Below are 22,835 nucleotides of genomic sequence, written 5' to 3'. Positions count from 1 at the left end.
GTGTTGAGGTGGTTGCTTTGTAGTTTAGGACTTGGTCTGTGTGTGTGGCTTTCCTGTATACCTTTGTGGTGAATTCTCCGTTCGGTGTTCTCTGTATCATCACGTCTAGGAATGGGAGTTGGTTGTTCTTTTCTTCCTCTCTAGTGAATCGGATTCCTGTGAGTGTGGCGTTGATGATCCAGTGTGTGTTCTCTATCTCTGTGTTTTTAATGATCACAAAGGTATCATCTACATATCTGACCCCGAGTTTGGGTTGAATTTGCAATAAGACCGTTTGTTCTAACCTTTGCATTACCGCTTCTGCTATGAGTCCAGAGATGGGTGAGCCCATGGATGTGCCATTGATTTGTTCATATATTTGGTTGTTGAATGTGAAGTGTGTTGTGAGGCACAGGTCCAGTAGTTTGAGTATGCCGTCTTTGTTGATAGGTTCACCGTCCTGTTGTCTGTTCTGTATGTCCAGCAGGTTGGCTATTGTTTCTTTGGCTAGGGTTTTGTTGATAGAGGTGAACAGTGCCGTTACATCGAATGAGACCATTGTTTCTTCCTTGTCTATGTGTATATCCTGTGCCAACTGCCGAAGCACTATATAAGAACAACTCCGGTTCCTGCACGAATGCTGAAAGAATCGAATCCTTCCACCATGTGTCAGATACAGACCTCCAGTCAACAATCCCAAGCCAGAGACACAGCCAGACAGAACGGATTCAGGATGATCCAGGTAATGATTACAGATGCACACAACAGACTACGCAAATACAGACAAGAAATTGCGCGCCAAAAATTGTTAATTTCAAAAACCATCAATCAGGAAGGGACCCAGACCATAGAACAGGCCATCACCATAGTACAGAACGGGACCACACACCGCAAAAAAACAGCACTCAAAGAAAAAATGGCCAAACTAACACACAACAGAGAGGACACCACAACACACTTCTGGGTTAGAAACCTCTCCCACAGACAGCTCACAGACACGGAAAGAACAACACTGGCCAAAGGACTCAACTACAAACACAGGGACGCCAAGACAGCAGACTTCCTAGCAGCACTAGGATGCACACTCAGGAACAATGGACTGACAGAAGAGACACAACAAACAGTGAGACAAAGTATCGTACCCCTGATAACAAGGAAAAGACAAACACATAACCTCAACACCAAGGAGAGGGAAGCAGTAAAATCACTAAGAAACGATAAGAACATAATCAGACTACCAGCAGACAAAGGCAGAATGACGGTCATCCTGGACAAAGCAGACTACATCCAAAAAGCGCAACAACTACTTGCAGATACCAACACCTACCAAAAGAGGGAGTTTGACCCCACCCCACAGCTCACCAATAGGATAAACAACACACTGAGGAAACGACAATAAAAACAGACGGATAACCAGGTTTGATCTACAGAGAATGAAACCTGAAAGCAACAACACCCCCAGATTCTATGGACTACCCAAAGTGCACAAACCAAACATCCCACTCAGACCCATAGTATCACTACCAGGGACACCATCACACAAACTGGCTAAAGAACTACAGCAGAAACTGAAATACCTGATCAGTGGATTCAGACACTCGATACAGTCAACACAGGAATTCTTGGATATCATCAGAAATATACACATAGACAAGGAAGAAACTATGGTCTCATTTGATGTAATGGCACTGTTAACCTTTAATCGACAAAGCCCTAGCCAGAGAAACAATAGCCAACTGGCTGGACATACAGAACAGACAACAAGACAGGGAACCTATCAACAAAGACGGCATACTCAAACTACTGGATCTGTGCCTCACAACACACTTCACATTCAACAACCAAATAGATGAACAAATCAACGGCACACCCATGGGCTCACCCATCTCTGGACTCATAGCAGAAGCGGTAATGCAAAGGTTAGAACAAACAGTCTTACCGCAAATTCAACCCAAACTCGGGGTCAGATATGTGGATGATACCTTTGTAATCATTAAAAACACAGAGATAGAGAACACACACCAGATCATCAACGCCACACTCACAGGAATCCAATTCAAGAGAGAGGAAGAAAAGGACAACCAACTCCCATTCCTAGACGTGATGATACAGAGAACACCGAACGGAGAATTCACCACAAAGGTATACAGGAAAGCCACACACACAGACCAAGTCCTAAACTACGAAAGCAACCACCTCAACCACACACAAAAGAAGTTGCATCAAGACACTGTTCAAAAGGGCCACAACACACTGCAGTTCACCAGAACTGCAAAAAGAGGAAGAAGAACACCTCTGCAATGTATTCGCCAAAAACGGATACCCCTGCAATTTCATCAACAGATGCCTAAGGGAAAGACAACGGAATGAGGATATACCACGACCCAAAGGACTAGCCACACTACCATACATCAAAAACATTTCTGAACTGACAGCCAGACTACTGCGACCACTAGGACTCATAACAGCACACAAACTAACAGCCACTCTCAGACAACAACTCACCAGGACGAAGGACCCGATACCCAGCATGAGCAAAACCAATGTAGTGTACAAAATCCCATGCAAGGACTGCACCAAACACTACATAGGACAAACAGGAAGACAGCTAACGATCCACATCCATAAACACCAACTAGCCACGAAACGACACAACCAGCTATCCTTAGTAGCCACACACTCAGATGATAAGCAACATGAGTTCAACTGGGACAACACTACTATTATAGGACAAGCCAAACAGAGAACAGCCAGGGAATTCCTAGAGACATGGCACTCATCCACTGATTCAATCAACAAGCACATCGACCTGGACCCAATATACCGACCACTGCAGCGGACAGCTGGAACTGACAACCGGAAGCGGGAGATACAAATCACGATAAATGCCGGAGGAAACATCACAGAAGCACTTCACAGGAGGCTCCCAAGCACTGAGGATGTCACCTAGACAGGGGGCGAAACTTAAGTGATGCATATTTTTGTGGATGTTACTTTTCTATTTAACTGATTTATTTAAAAAAGGCCTCTGAACCCAACTAATACCATTTGACCTCCTTAAAATATTGAAAAGGTTTCTATTTTCAATTCAAGCAGAGAATAAAGTTTTAAGAACTTTAGCACATTTCAAAAAAGCACAACTGTTCCAATTTATTTTGCAATTACAGTTTCCATTCAAAAATATTTAAACTACTTAAGGAAAACACATTGTTGAAAAATATAGATGTTCCTTCAATCTAACACAACATGTTTAGTATGATCCTGTATCAAACACATTTGTTCCCCTGGAGGACCAGAGAAGAAAAAAGGGGGGCAAAGGCAAAATAAAATAGTGGAATAAAGAGGAAACCCAAAAGAATGTTAAACGTATCAATGGTAGAAAAGTAGCTAGAGGAAGGAGAACCAATGAGGTGATCTTTTCATGGAGGCAGAGGCAAAACTAAATGACTAAGTTTTTACTTTGCATCTGTCTTCACTGAAGAGGATGTTTGCAATGTTGCAGTAAGGGAGGAATGGCAGAGAAATTAGATATTATACAAGCAAATACAGCAGGTACTTAAAATGCTCAAAGTATAAAATCATCCTGACTGGGTGAGATGTATCCAATGTTACTGAGGAAAGTAAATGTGGAAACAGTGAAAGTATAAGCCATAAGTTGCCAATTGCCCTTAGATAAGGGAGTGAGGCCTGAGTTCAGAAGGTTGTTTCATCCCAATGCAAAAATGGAACAAGGTTTAAACCCCGTGACTAGACTGAGTCAACTTAATGTCAATGATCAGAGTTGATACTATAGAACAAATTTATCAGCTTTTGGAAAAGCATAGGTTAATAAAGAAAAGTCAGCATAGCCTTGTAAAATAAAAAATCGTGTTTGACAAAGTTAATTAAGTTCTTTAATGAAATAATGGGGAGACACGATGAGGTACAAGTAATGTGTCTATGGAACTTCAAAAGGTATTAATGGCACATCATAAATTGGTTGGCAAAAGTGAAACCCAGGGGATTAAAAAGACATTAGCATCGTGGATATGAAATTAGCTAAGGGCCAGGAAGCAGAGAAGTAGTGAATCATTTTATTTATGACTGGAAGAGTGCATACGATATAGTGTTTCTTGGAGGTTATATAATAGGACTGTTGATTCTTTTTGATCTGCAATCACCATCTGAACTCGGCTGCACAATTTTAAAGGACTGTTAGTGATGCAAAACTAGATGTAGTAGTCCAGGAGGAAGACAGTAAGAGATTTCAGGAGGACACTCAGAAAGATTGGTGAAATGGCTGATTAAAACAAAACTCAACATTAAAAAAAAGTGTGATATATTTTGATAGGAAGAATGAGGGAAGTGAATATAAATAAATAGGACAATTTCAAAGAGAATGAATGTTCAAATTCTGTGAAGGTTGTGGAAAAAGTTGAGCAAGCTGATTAAAAAGACATGCAGGATCCTGATTTTATAAACAGAGGCACATTGTCGTAAAACAATAAGGTTACGCTAAGCCTTATAAATCAGTGATGGGGCCTTAGCTTGAGAACTAGTTTTTGGAAGAATGTCAAGACCTCAGTGAGGACACAGAGCAGGTTTACTGAATTAATTCCAGGATGCTAGACTTCAGTTACTAGGAGAAACTACAGGGTGCTCTGCCTTCCTCACAACAAAGTTAAAAATCACGCAACTGCACAACATTTGTCAGACAGAGATGTTCCCTCCCAGTCAGGAAACATTTCAGTGGTCAGGGACATTCGGCCTAGGATCTTTGGGTGATCCAAGGCAGACTTCAGGATACATAACAACTCACTGTCACCAAGCAGAGGCTGAAAGCCAAGTTCAGTGCCCATGAGGATGGCCTCAACTGGGATGTTTGGTTCACATCACACTACAGGTGACCCCACTACCCTACAGTTTCTCTCTCTCTCTCTCACACGTAAACACACTCACATAGACCCTCTCTCTTACACATGCTCTCTCTCAGACAGCCACACCTACCCACACTCATTCACGCACCTTCTCACAGGCAGATACTCCACTGCACCTGCACACACACTATCAGGTGTAAACTCTCATGCACACATTCATAAACAACATACACCACCCACACATACACACACAAGTGTATGGGGTGACTTTGTATTTGCAGATTTGTATTTGCTGATAGATCCTATTTTGTTCTGTAGGCAGTCAGTCCATGTATAAATTCCTACTTTGGAAGTAGAACCAATCTGACTTAAGATTGGGATACAGACAGACTCTAACCTCACACCTTTAATGCATTGTCGGAGCTGAGATGTTACTTTTTTTTAATAAAGCCTCAAGTTGTCTTGGGAATGTGACTTGAAAAAAGTTCTAGGATTTACATATTAATCAATCGAAACCTACAACCCATTCTATGTGGGTGTGTTCAATAAATCTCATCAGTTGTATGACACTGTGATCTTTTACTATAAATTCTGCGTCCTACGATCCTGCCCCACTAGCTATCTGACAAAGGAGCAGCATTCTAAAAGTTTGTAGATCCAAATAAACCTGTTGGACTATAAGCTGATGTTGCTTGATTTTTAACTGTGTCCACCCCAGTCCAACACTGGCACCTCCACATCATTCCTCAGAGCAGAGTCAGTTAAAGTGCAACTCGCTAACTGTTTTTAAAACGATGGAGAAAGTTTATTTTTATTCATTCATTCTACTTAAACCCAATTACAATGGCAGAAATGTCAGTCATCAGAGGGCACCGATTTAAGGAAAATAGAAAGTAAAAAGGAGGTAAGATGACGACAAATAGGTTTACAATGGAGTTGTTGTGTTCTGAAAGGATTAAAGCAAATTGAATTGTAATGTTCCAAAAGAAACTGGTAAATAATTGAAAGGAGACTTGTGCAGGATACAGGTTAGGATTAGTTGGATAGCAAGTAGTGACATCATGGGCTGAATAGTCTCCTTGAAAATTAAAATCTATATTGTATTCTGCAACAAATCTCAACTACCTACAACATTACCAAAAACTGTTCTCCAGACAAGATTTCACATTTGATTTGAAGAAGTGTACTTGTTTACTCAACATCAAAATACAAGGTAACAACTTACAATGTGCAACTGGGAGGGGCTACACAGAAGGCCACGAAATGAAATTTTGTAGTTGACACTGACATCACCAAGACTGGCCCACCAACGGGCAACACAGAGCTCCAATGTTTTGCCATTCTAGAAATGATAAAACAAAACAGATATTTCAAAAGCTAAATTTGGAGAGTCAATATATCAAAAATCATAAGCTTTTACTATGTTGTCACATTTATGCTCACCAAAACTGGAAATGCCTCAGAAGATGATCCTTTCTCCAGAAGTGACATGAATTTATAAAACTCGTTTGTGCGATAGGCCTTCTGTTTTTCAAGCTGAACTGCATGGAGGACAAACTTCGAGGAAACATCAGGTGAAAGAGAAGATATGACGACCTCTGTTTAAAAGAAACTGAATTCTTAAAGCCATCAGAAATAGACACAAGCACTTTTCCCGTTCCTGGAATGTATCAAAGAAAGCTGCACATGGTTTTGGTATTGAATGACAAATTTCCTTTGATATGACAGTACACTGTTTTTGCAGCTCAGCTGGAGAAGCGTGCGCGTCAAGTACTGGGCAGAGGAAACCGGGGCTGTTTGTTGACAAAGCAGCAGTTCACCCTTTGGGTAAGAGGAACCCTCAAGAAACAATAAAGTAATTGTAGCTGGGCCTCTGCTGGTTCAACTTTAAACTATCCACTCGCCCGTCTAATGTGAAGCAGGCCAAGTTAAAATTATTCTTCCAGTCCTTCATTACTTGTAATGTTACTTCCAGAAGACATTTTAGTGAGAATGCTGTTCTGTCACTTACATTGGGTGACCATTTTGCTGGATTCAAAGGGACATAAATTTTCGATACAACGATAAATTTTCCCTAATCCCAACTGTAAATGTTAAACAAGAAACATTTGAAAAAGTTTTTAAAAATTTACACTTCCTTATAAAGTATCTTATCCTTACCAGCCCAAGTTGCGCCCCAAGGTACTTCAATGAAGTGTCGCTTAATTTGGCCAGGCTTGAAGTGAACATTGTCATAGCTAAGCTCATAACCAGAGGTTTCATGTAATCTGTAACCAAAAAACGGCACTAGTTACAAAGCAATTCATAGTGTGAATCTGCATCTAAATTATCTAAAAAGAAAATTACATGCATATTGTGGGTATTGTCTGCAGGATGGAAGGGAGATGAAAGAACTGGAGCAGAGTAATCTGAAAGGTAGGGTAGTAAGCCAGACTGGAAAAATGGGACAAGTATGAGCTGTTTTAGGAGGTTCTGATAAATGGCACTTCTTTAAAAAAAGGTGAGAGGGTGCTAAAACAACGAGGGCCAATAACCCTCAGAGCCAGGTATGCCAGCAGAGTGTTCAAGAATTGGGTAAGGGTGGATCAAAAGTGCAAGAGATAACTTCATAGAACAGAACAGCTCAGGGAGAGTAGGAAGTTTGGAGAAAATGCAGAATGACGGCAGTTAGGGGATGAGATCATAGTTATTGGAACAGACAAATTGGGTTAGGGTTTGACAGGAGGTTAGTGGACAAATGTAACTTACTGTCAGCAGAGGAGAAAGGGGGAGAAACAGAGAAAAGAATCATGGGCTTTTTGTAGTTGGGGTATTGGAAGATAGATAGAGAATCCAGGAAAGGTGGAATAGCAAATGCAACTCGAATCACAGTTTTCACTACCAAGATGCTGCCGATAGTTCAATTGAGTAACATCATGTGTTAATTTCAGAGCCTGTGTGGTGCCAGGTATATATGCCTTAGGGCCCAGAAACTGACCAAATAAATCAAACAAGACATTCCTTCGGTCGTTTACAATAGGAACAGTACAGATCATACTCCACAAGGCTGGATTTGCAAAGTCCAAATCTAAATGTCTACTGCTACATGTGATTCCACCACTGAGCAGTACATGCTGAACAATCCCAAGTGCGCCAACAACTACATCAACACCTAATTTAAGACAATTGCTCAAGTTTATAACAAGGCTGATTTATGTTTACTAGAAGTGACACATCTTCATAGATAGGGACCTATTCTTTTGAATAATTGCAGTTTAATAATGAAGGTCTTGCCTTATTTGAAATTCAGGGAACTGAAGCTCCTCACTGGTTTCTCTTTTGCAATGCCTTAACTAATTAGCAATCCTTTTTTCCCTTTGTGAATATTTTTGAGATCATTTGAAATTTGTCATTCTTGCATTTCTCCTGATGACAGCATAATGAAAGGGCTAATTAATAACCTTGTTGAAAAATAATCTTTCAGGAATAATGACCACAGTATGATTGAATTTCATACAAAGACTGAAAAAGATATAGGCCCGAGACGAAGATCTTAGATTTAAACAGGGAAAACCATGAAGGGAGGTGGTGGAAGCTGGCTATGGCAGACTGGAAAAATACATTAAATTGTCAGAGATAGGAAATGGCTAGAGTTTGAAGAACTAATGCTTGGTTTTCAAAAAAAAAGCAAACAGATTCCTTGAAGACAAAAAAAACCTAACTTAAAAAGCAAGAGAGCTGTCACTAACGAAGGGCCTGTTCCTGTATTGTACTGTTCGAAGGGAAGTTAAAGACACCATTAGGTCAAAAGAAGATTTATAAAGGAGCCAACAAAATGTTATAAATCTCAGAATTTTAGAATTCAGCAAAAGGAAGAACAAAAATTGAAAGGGAAAGTGAGAATAGAATAGGAATCTTAAAAAAAAAAGTCAGAAACATAAAAGACAGCTTCTAGTGGTATGAAAAATGGAAAAGATGATAAATATGGGGCCATGACAGGCAGAGACAAAAGAATTTCTAATAGGAAAAGACAGACATGGCAGATCATAAGGCTACAGATACAACCCCAGTGTTTATGAGAGGAAGGAGAGAGAAAATAGGACTACAGATCTGTTAGCCTAATGCTTACGGTAGGGAAAACAATTTAGAAAATAATTATCCGATTGGACATAGAATTATGAAGGAGAAATCATGCTTAACAAACCTGATACAGCTTTCATTGAGGATGGTACTAGCAGAATCGATGATGGGGAGTCAGCAGGTATGGTGTATTTGGATTTTGAGAATGCCTTTGGTAAAATATCATACAGGAAACTAATAAAGGAAATTAAAGTGCATGACATTGGATGTAACATTCGAGCAGAGACTAGGGATAAATGGATCATTTGCAGGTTGGCAAACTGTGCCTAGTGGGGAACTGTGAGGATTAGGGCCTTGGCTATTCCTAACATAAATCAATGGCTTGAACAGGGGAGCCAATCGTACTGTCCCCAAGTGTGAAAATGATACAAACTTTGATGGGAATGTGAATTTTCAGAAGGATTACACAGGGCATTGGTAAGGCTACACCTAGGATATTGTGAGAAGTTTTGATCTCCTTATCTAAGGAAGGATGTTCTTGCTACAGACGGAGTGCAGTGAAAGTTTGCCAAATTAATTCCTGATTCAGTCAGCTAGGATGGTATTCACTGGAGATTAGAGGAATGGGGAGTGCGGTGGTGGTGGAGGAATCTCAGAAACCTATAACATTCTAATAGAACCAGGCACATTAATTGCAGGAAGGATGCTGCTGTTGGTGAGGGATTCCAGACCCAGAGGTTATAGTTTAAGGATAAGAGGTAAACCTTTTACGACTGAATGTGGAGAAATTTATTCACCCAGAGAGTGGTTAGCCTGTGGTATTCACTACCACAGAAAGTGGTTGAGGGCAATCATTGTGTGTTTTCGAGGTAGATACAGCTCTTGCGTCTAAAGGGATCAAGGAATATTGAGGGGTGGGTGTAAGATAAGAGTATGGAGCTCAATGATCAGCTATAATCATATTGAGCAGTGGAGCAGGCTCAAGGGTTGAACAGCCTCCTCCTATCTCATATCTATGATGCAAAGAGGCTATGAGGGGATTTAGACTGGCTGAGTGATTAAGCAAGAGCATGGCAGATAATATGGATACACTAGAAGTAATCATCTTTGGTCAGAAGAACTGTGACACACAGCATAACTTCAATGGTGAGAGACTGGAAAGTACTGATGCTCAAAGAGACTTAGGTGCCCTTGTTGATAAGTCACTGAAAGCAAAAGGAGATGAGCATGGTACCAAAGAGGTCTTGCTTTATTTGTATAGGACACTGGTGAGACTATATCAGGAACTGCATTGAGAGGGGTTCTGGTCCCTTTCTTTGAGGGACATAGCTGCATAGAGGGAGCATAGCATAGTTTCACCAGATTGATTCCTGGGCTGATGGGTCTATTCTGTGAGGGAAAACTGCAAGTGTTGTAATCTCCCAAATTAAGAAGAATGAAGGGCACATCACAGAAAGTTATAAAGTTCTGAAAGGGACAGGCAGAGAGTCGATAAAGAAGGATGCTTTTGTTGGCTGTGGGATAGAAAACCACGGGACACAGTCTCAGAACAAAAGACAAGCCATTAAGGACTGAGGTGAGGAGGAACCACTTGACTCGGAGGATGGTAAATCTTTGGAATTCTCCAGCCCACAAGGCTGTGGATGCTCAGTCATTAAATATGTTTCAGCCAGAGCCTGATAGATTTCTAGTTACAAATGACATTATGGGATATGGAGCTAGCGTGGGAATTTGCTCAAAGGTAGATGATCAGCCATGGCCTAGAATGGTGGAGCAAGATCAAAGAGCTAAATAGCCTACTTCTACTCCCAGCTTCTTATGAAAAGTTTTGGCAATGTACCTTTCTTTTCAGCAATATTCAAGTTTGATACCATCAAACAGAGAGACAATGGTCCTTTTAGTTGCTGAGTGCCGCGGAATCCTGCAAACATTTGTCTAAGCTCATTCCTTGCCTGAGAAAGCTTGCAAGGCAGCCATTTGTTGAGAACAAAAACAGAAATTGCTGGAAAAGCTCAGCAGGTCTGGCAGCATTTGTGAAGAGGAATCAGAGTTACATTTCAGGTCCAGTGACCCTTCCTGAGAAGTTCTGAAATGTTACAAAGAAAAGAACAAAGAAAATTACAGCACTGGAACAGGCCCTTCTACCCTCCAAGCCTGTACCGATCCCAATCCTCTATCTAAACCTGTTGCCTATTTTTTAAGGATTTGTATCCCTCTGCCACTACCTATTCATGTAACTGTCTGGATAAATCTTAAATGACTCTATCGTGCCCACCTCTACCACCTCCGCTGGCAACGCATTCCAGGCACCCATCATCATCTATGTAAAGAAATTTCCACGCATACCTCCTTTAAACTTTTCCTCCCTCACTTTTGTTATGGACTAGGCCAGGCCACTTTAAAACATTCTTAAGCATGCAGCCCAGACCATAACTTTGCAATTTGTTTCAGTAAGAGTACAGTGAAAATTACCTGGAGTAAGTTAGTGAGGTTGACTACCAGGTTTTAAAATAGACAAAAACTTACTATCGCTGACATCAGGTTCACCGGTCAAATTACCTGGATGATCCCGGTTCTCTTAAACAAGGGGACAACATTAGCAATCCTCCAGTCATCTGGGACCTCACCCTTGTTCAAGGATGCTGTTAATACCCCAGCTACTTCCTCTCTCACTTCCTTCAGTAACCTGGGATAGATCCCAAAAGACCTGGGGACCTGTCCACCTTAACGCCTTTTAGAATACCCAACACTTCCTCCGTCCTTATACCGACTCGACCTAGAGTAAACAAACTTCTATCACTAACCACAACATCCGACATGTCCATCTCCTCGGTGAATACCAATACTAAGGACTCATTAAGAATCTCACCCATTTTCTCTGACTCCACACATAACTTTCCTCCTTTATCCTGGAGTGTGCCAACCTTTTCTCTAGTTATCCTCTTGCTCCATATATAAGAATAAAAGGCTTTGGGATGTTCCTTAATCCTGTTTGTTAAATTCAGATATTTCTTCACTGACCTGCTGAGCTTTTTCAGCAACTTCTGTTTTTGTTTCGGATTTACAGCATCTGCAGTTCTTATGGTTTCCATTTGTTGGGAAGCTACTTTCCTTCATTTGCTCAATTTTCATTGTCTCCTCTCCTCTAGCATCTCAATCAAACCCTCATCTATCTCATACACTCTACTTGCTTGTTCTAACTGCCCTGTCTTTCGAACTGAATCCTATTCTAACACATTTGATCTGGCTTCCCATATTCAAAACCCTGGCAGATAGATGTTAATGTAAATCTCTCACACAAACTGGATTACACATACTAGCAGAATAGCTGGAGCAGAATAATACAGATTGCATGATGCAGGACTCAATCAGAAAAGGTATTTAAAGCCGCCCATCAATTCATGACAGGTACCACTGGTTTGACTGGCAGGGAACATTTCAGATGAGAACGTATTCATCAGTTTCTGGTTGCAGCTTAGAAACCAAGCATTAAATTAATCCCGTCTCTGTGCGAGCTGTAATTTACAAGCAATATTCTCTCCAAGTCAGAAGCTCATGAGTTCAATCCCATTTCAAGAAGAGAGTGGAAACTATTTCAAGATCATAGTGAAAAATAAATCAAGAGCTAATCAGGCTGACTAACCTTATTGGTACCGTGATTGTTACTGGAAGTCTAAATAAAGGGCCTGCATTTGGAGCTGTGATATCATATCCACAAATCTGCAATAAATGAATAAAGTAATCACTTCTTCAAAATAACCAAATTATGCCTGATCCAATAACAGAGCATTATACCACTGCTTTTACGTTTTCAATGTTAGACATAAGCAATGTTGAAGCTAATTAGAATATAGAGTATGCATTTCACATGAGGAGCACAGTATATATACAGTAACAAATGTTTTCAACATGCATTGTGGAAACAGGATTTCTCATTCTTTATTTATCTGCATGATGAATCATTTCTAATTTTATTTGGAATTACATAACTGTACAGTGCAAAATTTATTGTACTTTTCTGGCTGACATATTAAACAAAACTAGATAAAACTGCATAAAGCAAAATTAAGGTCTTGATGATCCAATAAAGTGGCACTCGCAAAAGACTAAATGCATTTATAACTGCTTTGTAGCAAAGCTTTTAACAATAATTTCTTGCATGAAAACAATGTTGCAACTGTGATACAAAAATAGACATTGCTGGAAAAGCTCTCTGTGGAGAGAAATCAGAATTAACATTACGACTCCTTGGGGTGGGTGAGTCCAGAACTAGAGGTTTAGAATGGGAGGGGAAAGATTTATAAGGTACCTAAGGGGCACCTTTATCACACAGAGGGTGGTGCCTGCACAGAATGAACTGCCAGAGAAATTGCTGGAGGCTGGTACAACTACAACATTTAAACGACATCTGGATGGGTATATGAATAGGAAGGGTTTGGAGGGATACAGGCTAGGTGCTGGCAAATGAGACTAAGTTAGGTGAGGATATCTGGTCAGCATGGACGTGTTGGAACGAAGGGTCTGTTTCCGTGCTGTACATCTCTATGACTCGAAATGTTAACCCTGATTTCTCTCCATAGGTGCTGCCAGATCTGCTAAGCTTTTCCAGCAATTTCCATTTTTGTTTCTGATTTACAGCATCCCAGAGTTCTTTTCGTTTTTAATTGCAACCTTGACTTTTGGCAAGAGTGTAAAATGTGTTGCACAGATCTGCTGTATGTTCGGATTTTCTTCTCTCCTAACACTGATAACGGTGTATACGATAGGTAGATAATCCAATTCTCTCTGTTTGTGACAGGAAGCCAGCCCGTCTACCCTTGTGCATTGCTGAGCTCCAACTTCTCAAAGACTATTCCTCTTTTGGAAATGCCAAGCAGAAACAGGCTTTTGAACAAAGGTATACTCTGTATATTTACGAAATAAAAAGGATGATTTAGTCTAAGATACCTCAGTAAAATGTACGCCCTCACGAAGGCCACGTGGATCCACTCGTACGGTTATATGTCTACATTGATTCATCAATTCCAAGTGACTGGGGCACTGAATCCATGAAGCACTGCATGTTAATGCTAAGTGAAGCTGCAGAGATATTCGTTCAGAGTTTTCTACCAAAAAATGAAGATTTGAAAAAGTCAAAAAATTAAATCAAACACTGTGCTGCAATTTCCACGTAACTACAAGTTTGTTAAAAAATGCATATTGCTGCATTTGTTTGCAACTTGTGTTTTTATTATCATAGAGTGAGAGATGTACAGTACGGAAACAGACCCTTCGGTCCAACTCATCCATGCCAACCAGATATCCCAAACAAACCTAGTTTCACCTGTCAGCACCCAGTCCATATCCCTCCAAACCCTTCCTTTTAATATACCCATCCAGGTGCCTTTTAAAATGTTGCAATTGTACCAGTCTCCACCATTTCCTCTGGCAGCTCATTCCATACACACATGACTCTGTGAAAAAGTTGCCCCTTAGATCTCATCTTTGCCCTCTCACTCTAAACCGATGCCCTCTAGTTCTGGATTCCCCCACCCCAGAGAAAAATACTTTGTCCATTTATTCTATCCATGCCCCTCACGATTTTATAAATCTCTATAAAACACCCCTCAGCCTGCGATGCTCCAGGGAAAACAGAATCAGCCTATTCAACCTCTTCCTACCGCTCAAACACTCCAACCCAGGCGACATCCTTGTAAATCTTTTCTGAACCCTTTCAGGTTTCACAAAATCTTTCCGATAGGGAGAAGACCAGAATTGCATGCAATATTCCAACAGTGGCCTAACCAATGTCTCGTACAGCCACAACTTGACCTCCTAATTCCTGCACTCAATACTCTGACCAATAAAGGAAAGCATATCAAACACCTTTTTCACTATCCTATCTATCTGTGACTCCACTTTCAAGGAGTTATAAACTTGTAACTCAAACATCTGAAGTGTGATAGGTCTGATGTACGCTAGAGTGCTTCTGCACACACTACTGAATCTCCAGTGGTAACGCACAAGCTAATGTACAATCCTACAATACCCTGCTTTTAAGAACTCGTTCTAGCAAGCAAGATATTATTCTGCTGTTGATGTGAAGTCGTGTCTCATCAGTATAAAGTGTAATAGTTAAATAAACAGATGATGCTAGTGTTCATTATGCAGGATGTATCAATTGACAATTTTGCTTTTATATGCAGTAAATGCAAATCTGACACAAAAATTGATATGACACCTGCAATATTATAAAGAAATCATGCTAAAATCACTTTTTATAATATTTTACAAAGTTTTCAATGTAATTATTCAAAGAAGATTATATATTCTTTGTAAAGACTTGAACATTACAGAGGAGTAAGATTGAGCCCCTTATAAGTTAGTAACATTTCAACTGAGTCAGAAGGCTGTTAATACATTAATGCATCAATGAGGTTGCAATATCAGAGGTGCTGTCTCTTTGGAGGCGTTTAACCTGAGTACGGCTGGGGATTTTGTCTGGTCTGGTAAATTCAAAGCCCTTTTCATTTTTCTTGAAATGACAACCTTCAATTGTGGTTTGCATCATCAAGTTTACAATATCATCTGCCCTCTATTAACCTCCCCATCCTACACCCCCAAAATTATACTACTAATTTCACCATTTGCTTTAAAGTTTTTTTTGTTATGTTTGTTTTGGCTTCCTAGCTAAGCACTGAATCTATTACTACCTCAACAAGACTAGAATATCTCAAGGGAATAATAGTCTCTCAAAATGCAGGAAACTGAATTCCTCTTTTTAAATTCTACCCAGCTACTGTACAATTACAGTTGTCTACAAACTCTTCTGAGAAAGACTTAAAATCTATTTAAATTCAGATGGATAATGTGTTTTTCTATAATCTCCATGAACTGAATTCTATAAAGACATAGATATCTTTTCTTCAAATAAAGATCCATTCTCCTATCCATGACCAGATTGCCCACAAAGGATTATTTATGGTCATCCCTAAACACAGTCACAGGAACATTATTTGATATTCAGAATTTCTTAACTGGAGTAATAAATTATAATCAATTTTTAATCCATGTAGGTTTCATTATGCGATTACAGTAGTTTTTCCTCAGTATCAAAATGTTTTGAAGCTTTCATTATTTTCATTTTTTTACACATTATTTTTCCACCTTTTCTGCACCATATTGATCTCATGTCATTTCACGTCACTTTCTCATTCACTGCTTAGTTCTTTTTGTGTCTTTGCAATGACGATTTTTTTGCTATTCTTGAAATTCTCCCTCCCTAGTATTTTCAAAATAGCAGTCTGAACATTCAGTGCAGCCTTCTAAAGAGAAGCGCACTTGATCTAAAGCCAAACTTTCTTCATGCACATGCAATTCGAAATATCCTCAAACGTTGGGTAAATCACTTTAATCAATACATGTTCAGTAACTGCAAAATCCCACTGTTATCTCATAGTTCAGGATGCACATCGACATTCCTGTGGAAGCTTTCAGATGATACCATTAGTACAAACTGAATACCAACATACACAAAATTATGCACAATTGGAGACTCTTACCTGCATTTTCTGGAAAGAGAGGTTCTATGCCAACTCCATGATCAGAAGGTGAAACCAGATGGGCAGGATCACGGAGGTAGATCCCACGTTGGTTCCCAACAGCAATGCTGAATCCCAAATTACTGCTACTCACGGATGAATTTTGAATGAGGTATTCATAAGCTTTATCAATCTAACAAGGAAGTAAGTTTCCTATATTAGGCTGGGTACTTTATTAAACTAGTCTGATGTTAGGTAATCTTACCAACAATACTTTGAACAGCAATGGCACAATTCTGCGATTTGGAAGAAATGGGAATGCGAGCAGGGCCTCCCATACCAGATTAAAGGTCTTGCAAAATTTTGAAGGGCCAGGCCCAAACTTTCAGGAACTACACACAATTTTATTCTGTATTATAATGATGTATGGTTATAATATTGCAAAGGTGTTTCATCTAAGATAGACTATGGTAAAACGTACCAAACATCAAATTGATGAATGATCACAAACTTGAAGACACAGAAACCATCTGAGTAACTGCAGCCTTCATGGTCAAAACAAAACACTGGAAACAAACCGACCCATTGTGCCTGCCAAGGAAATAATAGCCAGTCCTTCCACTGAACCAAGATTCCATATCAACAATGAATGTTATATTGGATTTTGAAGATTCAGAAAGATGAATTTAGGGATTATAGAAATAGAGTGGACAAAAGTGCTTAGAAGTATTTTCTCACATAGAACATAAATGTCAGTACAGACTAGCTGGATCAAAATTACTTGTTTTTTTATTTGATCTCTATTAGCGAGTTTTGAGCTCCCAATATCCAAGAGAAAAAAATTAAGCTAGATAATACAGTTGATGAAATGATTTAAAATAGGGAATTGTAATGGAATTAAAATGAGTCATAGAAACAGATGGTTAAATTGTGGAATGGTACAATTCTGTCAAAAAGGACACAAAATATTATGTTGCACTAAACTGTGCTTCATCAAGTCTGTGAGGTTTTAGAAAGAACTTAAAGTGGTTAATATCCTTTTGACAGGTAATTTAACCTTCTCCATATTATCCCAAAGCATTAAGCCAATTTAAAGAATGTTTAAAACTGACCTGAATTACACCATGCCCTTGTGCAAATACTTCAATATCATCAACCTTCAGGGCTGTGTTTTCAAGAGCCCGTCGAATGAAATGAACTGTGTAATGAACACCATTAATCTTAAGACCTAAGCAAAAAAGTAAAACATATTACTTGCCAGGAGGCCAGACGATGAAGGGGGTGAAGCAGTACACAGATCTTTACACACTTTCTTAAGCATCTATTTGCAGACATATGCAATACCAACAGCTATCACCTTAAACTTTAAGACCAACTCCAGTCTGCTGCTATTTATAGCAGGCCAAGTGATTCCCTTTTTAATGTTCAACACTTGGATCCAATTATACTGTATTAATCTGTAACTACGCAAACATAAGCAAAGTATGGATTGTACATTATAAAAGGAAAGTAGTAAATATGAGAAATAATGAATTAAAAGCAATATGCTGTGGATGCCTGAAATCAGAAACAATTTCCCTCTCCACAGGTGCCACATTTTTTTTTCAATTTCTTTGGGAAGACTGACAGCTTGCCCCTCCAAATGCCCTGAGCTACTGACTTCATTTCTTTCCTTGGCAACTATCTGAGAGAACTGTAGGTTGTCACAACTTTGATCCCAAGCTGAGCTTCACAACACATATTCATGCCATCATAAAGAATGTCTAGAGCCACCTCCACAAAATGGCCTGATTTCACCACCATCACAGCTCAGTTCCAGCTGAAACCCTCACTTTGTCTTTGTTGCCTCTAAATTTGACTATTCCAATGCCCTGCAGGCTGGTATCTCACAATGTACTCTCCGTTAACTTGAAGTGATGCAAACTCTGCTGCCCAAATCTTTATTTGCACTAAATCCTATTCACTTATCACCTCTGACATCAGTGAGTTGTGCTGGTCCCCACTAAAGCAACTTGTTGATTTTTTAAAAATCCTTATCCTTGCTCCATGTCTCACCCTGGCTCTGCCATCGCCCCCGACCCTACAATCTTAAGTACCTTCCATTTTAATTGCTCTACCATTTCTGGGTTTACCTTGGTTCTGAGCTCTGGAATTCTCTTTCTAAACCTCTCTCTCTATCCAAGATGTTTCCTGAAGTCCACTGGTGTGACCAAGCTATTGGTCATGCGTTCCAATAGTGCCTTTTGTAGCGATTTGTCTAAATTTTGCTTCATAAGTCTCCTGTGAATCATTTTGGGAGGTTTTATCACGTTAATTTCACTACATCAGTACACATTGTTGATTTTTGCAAATAGAAAGTTAAATCATAAGGGGACAGTAATGTACAGGTGAAGAGAGGCCATGCTATAGTCAGATCACAGAGTATTGTTGGTGAGATACAAGGAAATCATCAAGCATTAGAGCAATTCAGTAAAAACACATGATCTGACCAGCAATATATTTTGCAAATAACTCATTCAGTGTCCTATGGGCAGATGGATTTGGATGAATGGAATTACTCAGCTAAATTTACTTTGTGAGCACATTGCGTTCTAAAGGTGATGCTTCCACTTTTGAAATATGGCTCAAAATATTTGTCTTCTATTTATATCAAAGTTGACCAGTCAACATTACATGGTGAATTATGATAAATATCATGTTAAATAAAACTAAATTATCCAATACTAAAAATAAATTTGAAGTGTTCTATGGATTTCAAAAAATGAGTTACTACACCTTTTATACTCCATCTACACTTCTCCTGCCATGGAAAGGCTGCCAACATCACGAAAGACCCCTCCCAATCCCAGTAATACTCTCTTCCAACCTCTTTGGTTAGGCAAATGATGCAGAGGCTCGAACACATGCACCAACACATTCAAGAACAGCTTCTTCCCTGCCGTTATTAGACTGCTAAAGGGACCTCTCTAATTTCAAATCTAATGTTGATCTTGCTTTGTACGCCTCCTGTGCAACCATAACCTTGTATGTCTCGCTCTGTCTAGGCACCCAATGCTCTGTATGTCTTGGTTTGCTATGATCTGCCTGTAATGCTCACAAAACAGAGCTTTTCACTGTACTTACATGTGACAACAATAAATCAAATCAAATTACACCTCTGAAATCTCAGCTTAACTCCAGATCTAGTCCACACAACATGACACTGAACACAAAACCCCAGTATATCTTCTATTTGTATAGGACCATTAACATGAATACAATTTCAAAGCTCTTCAGAGAAGGCATTTGGAAAATAACAAGCTACTCAGGGAAAGTAATGAGATGGGGTACTCAAAGGCTTCATTTAAGAGATGAGTTCTGTGGATGGAAAAAGGGAGAGCAAAACTGAGAGGGGCACAAGGAGACATTTCCAAAAATTAGGTAAAGCAAGATGTCATCAGTACACGGGAAAGCAAATCCCATATCAGCAGAGATGTTCACATTACATTTAGAGATGCAGCCATGGAAATATACAAGGTTAAGCTCACAGATGAAGCAGGATGGCCTGGCTGACTGTAAGTGGTTGCAGGGAACAAGAAGAAATAACACACTACAAAACTGAAAATGTAGATCATGACTCATTGAATTATTTTCATTGTATGTAAAAGACAAAAACGACAGACAGGAGGTGCTTGAAAAAGAGAGACTGAAAACAGAAATAATAGCAAAATGAAGTATGTTAGAAACAAAACAGAGTTTGGGAAAAATATAGCAGTTAGTGAAAATGGAATGATCGTGAGTGATTAGCTTGACTTGCAGTGACTGATACTGAAGATTATTGCACAGTATTCCATTCCTAGCATAATCATGTACAACTTAACAAGGTGACTATTATACATTCAAAAAGAATATCCAAATTGTACTTCAGTAAATAAATTAAAACTCTGCTCAGTAAAAAAAAACAAAAGGAATTTCAGAATTCCCAAGATAAAACACTTGGGCAGGTGGCTCATAAAAAACTTTCCATAGGCCTTTCCATTCAGCAGTTCATTTTGGAATGCGATATTTGGAAATGCACCAAACAATAAGTGCACTTTGTGAATGCTGAATGTAATATTTTTAACACCATAAAAACTGAGAATTGAAAATATTTGAGGGGATGTGATGAAAGCAAAGGCATTTTGAAACAAATGCAGAAATTGCTGGAGAAACTCAGCAGATCTGGCAACGTCAGTGCAGGGAAAAGAGTTAATGTTTTGAGTCCGATATGACTCTAAACAGTCTGATTTCTTCAGAGTCCAAACTGGACTCAAAACATTAACGCTGTTTCTCTCACAAGAGATGTTGCCAGACCTGCTGAGTTTCTCCAGGAATTTATGTGTTTGTGAGATCTTCGAGAAGATTTACCCTGCAAGGACTGCAAAAAACATTACATTAGACAAACCGGCAGGAAACTAGCCACTAGGAAACGTGAGCACTAACTAGTTACCAAAAAAGACATGATCAATTATCTCTAGTATCCATACACAGCCGAAGAGGGACACCAGTTTGACTGGGACAATGCATCCAACTTGAGCCAAGCCAAACAAAGACACACATAGGAATTTCTAAAGGTTTGGCATTTAAACCGGAACTCCATTAGCAAACATATTGATTTGGACCCCATTTACCAACCTCTCAGAAACAGAACTGGAAATGATATCACCCACCACCACAAACCAAGATACATAAATAGCAAATGGGACAGAACACCAACACTTCACTGGAAGCCCACTGATGTTACCTAGCAGGGTGATGAAATGTCTGAAAACAAACCCACCAGCTCAGCAAGCAAACCAATAAGCCCATGTGTTTATTTCAAATTTCCAGCATCAACAGCATTTTGCTATAATTAAAGGAAATGGAAATTCAACACAAAGTGCAAAATATTCTATCCTTTTGCAACACTGATAGGAATATTAGTGTTGCGGTTCCAACACGTCCTTGTATGCTGCAAAATACAGCAGCTGAAACCAATGATCAAAAAGGTTCTTTATGATTGACATAATGATGTCATATATGAGAGGCACTGTGACAACATGCCAAGCTCCTTCAAAAGCACCTTTCAACCCTGTCAAATAAAACAAAGAACTGCGGGTGCTGGAAATCTGACGCAACCAAGAACTAGAATTGGAGATACTCCGCAGAATTGGCAGCATCAGTGAAGAGAGAAACAGAGTTAACGTTTTGAGTCCAGTGACCCTTCTTCCAAACTGATAGTTGCTTGGAAAGGTAGCATTTATGCTGCAGACAGAACTGTAGAAAAACAGAGAAAGAAAGAGAGAGAGCCTGAGCAAGCGAGAGACAGACAGAGACATACACAGACAGAAAGAATGCACCAGAAGGTGTGCGAGAGGAGGGACAGAAATGAATGGGTAAGTAGAGATGGAGTCCAGAGAGAGAAAGAATAAAAGACAGGTTGACAAAGTGACTGCTGAAAGTAAACCAACGTTGAAGAGAAGCTAGTTAGGTGATATTGGGGGCTACAGGTAGTTGAAAATGGATTGGCTGCGCAGAAGGTGACACATTTCATGACAGGCCTGGGTGACAATTAATAGACAGGAAGGAGATGGTCATGCTCTAAAATTGTTAAACTCGATGTTGAATCCTGAAGACTGTAAGGTCCCAAAGTGGAAGATGAGGTGTTGTTCTACCAGTTTGTGGTGAGATGTTGCCCAGGAAACATGCAGATGTGTCAAAACTGGAAGCTCATGATCATTTTTACAAAATGTAAGTGCTTTGCAAAATGTTCAACCAGTCTGTTTTGTCTTCCGATGTAGAGACCACACTGTAAACAGAGAATACAGTACACTAAATTGAATGCATTGCAGATAAATCATTAGCTGGAAGGTGCATCTGGAACCTTGGATAGTGAGGTGGCAGGAGGTAAACAGACAGGTGTTACAGCTTCTGCAATTGCATGGGAAGGTGCCATGGGATGTGTGTGGTGGTGGGGTTCTGTTAAGAACGGAGAGAACGGTCTTCGCAGAAAGCTGACGAGGGAGGGGAAGGAATTGCGTGCCTGGTGGTGGTATCCTGCTACAGGTGACAGAAATGGCTGCTAACGATCCTCTGGATGTGGATGCCAGTTGAGTGATGGGTGAGGAGATGGTTGAAGTAGAGGTGAGAGTTGAAGTGCAGGAGATAGGCATCAAATACTGACCGTACACATTTAACCTGAATATGATTTGAATCACTTCAGAGAATGGGTCATCATCATTATAACCTTCTTCGAACTGCTCTCAGTTCTGAGGAGAGGTCACCAGACTTGTAACATTAACTCTGCTTTTTCTCTCCATAGATGCTGCCAGACCTGCTGACGTTCCCTAGTATTTTCTGTTTTTGTTTGTTTCCAAGCTGTAGTCTCTATGAATTAGATGGGGCAAATGCAGACAGATTCATG

The 22,835-nt window shown here is 39.7% G+C and overlaps 1 protein-coding gene across 5 annotated transcripts in view; it reads right to left on the bottom strand.

Annotated features, from left to right (window-relative positions):
• The window catches only part of tpp2 (tripeptidyl peptidase 2), a 102,148-nt gene that overhangs the window by 42,638 nt on the left and 36,675 nt on the right, over nt 1-22,835 (bottom strand). For all 5 annotated transcript variants that reach the window (XR_011961582.1, XM_072578199.1, XM_072578200.1 and 2 more), the window contains exons 12-18: nt 17,527-17,642; nt 16,436-16,607; nt 13,842-13,999; nt 12,538-12,614; nt 6,996-7,102; nt 6,279-6,433; nt 6,061-6,177 (exon numbers count right to left, since the gene is read on the bottom strand). Coding sequence is in view for 4 of the 5 variants with exons in the window: in XM_072578199.1 (XP_072434300.1) it covers nt 6,061-6,177; nt 6,279-6,433; nt 6,996-7,102; nt 12,538-12,614; nt 13,842-13,999; nt 16,436-16,607; nt 17,527-17,642 (902 nt within the window). In the remaining variant the exon portion in view is untranslated. The remainder of the gene's footprint in view (nt 1-6,060; nt 6,178-6,278; nt 6,434-6,995; nt 7,103-12,537; nt 12,615-13,841; nt 14,000-16,435; nt 16,608-17,526; nt 17,643-22,835) is intronic.

Source organism: Chiloscyllium punctatum, chromosome 9, assembly GCF_047496795.1.
Source record: "Chiloscyllium punctatum isolate Juve2018m chromosome 9, sChiPun1.3, whole genome shotgun sequence".
Lineage (NCBI taxonomy): Eukaryota > Metazoa > Chordata > Chondrichthyes > Orectolobiformes > Hemiscylliidae > Chiloscyllium > Chiloscyllium punctatum.
Note: the sequence above shows the minus strand (reverse complement) of the source record. Positions and strands in the feature narration are given on the sequence as shown.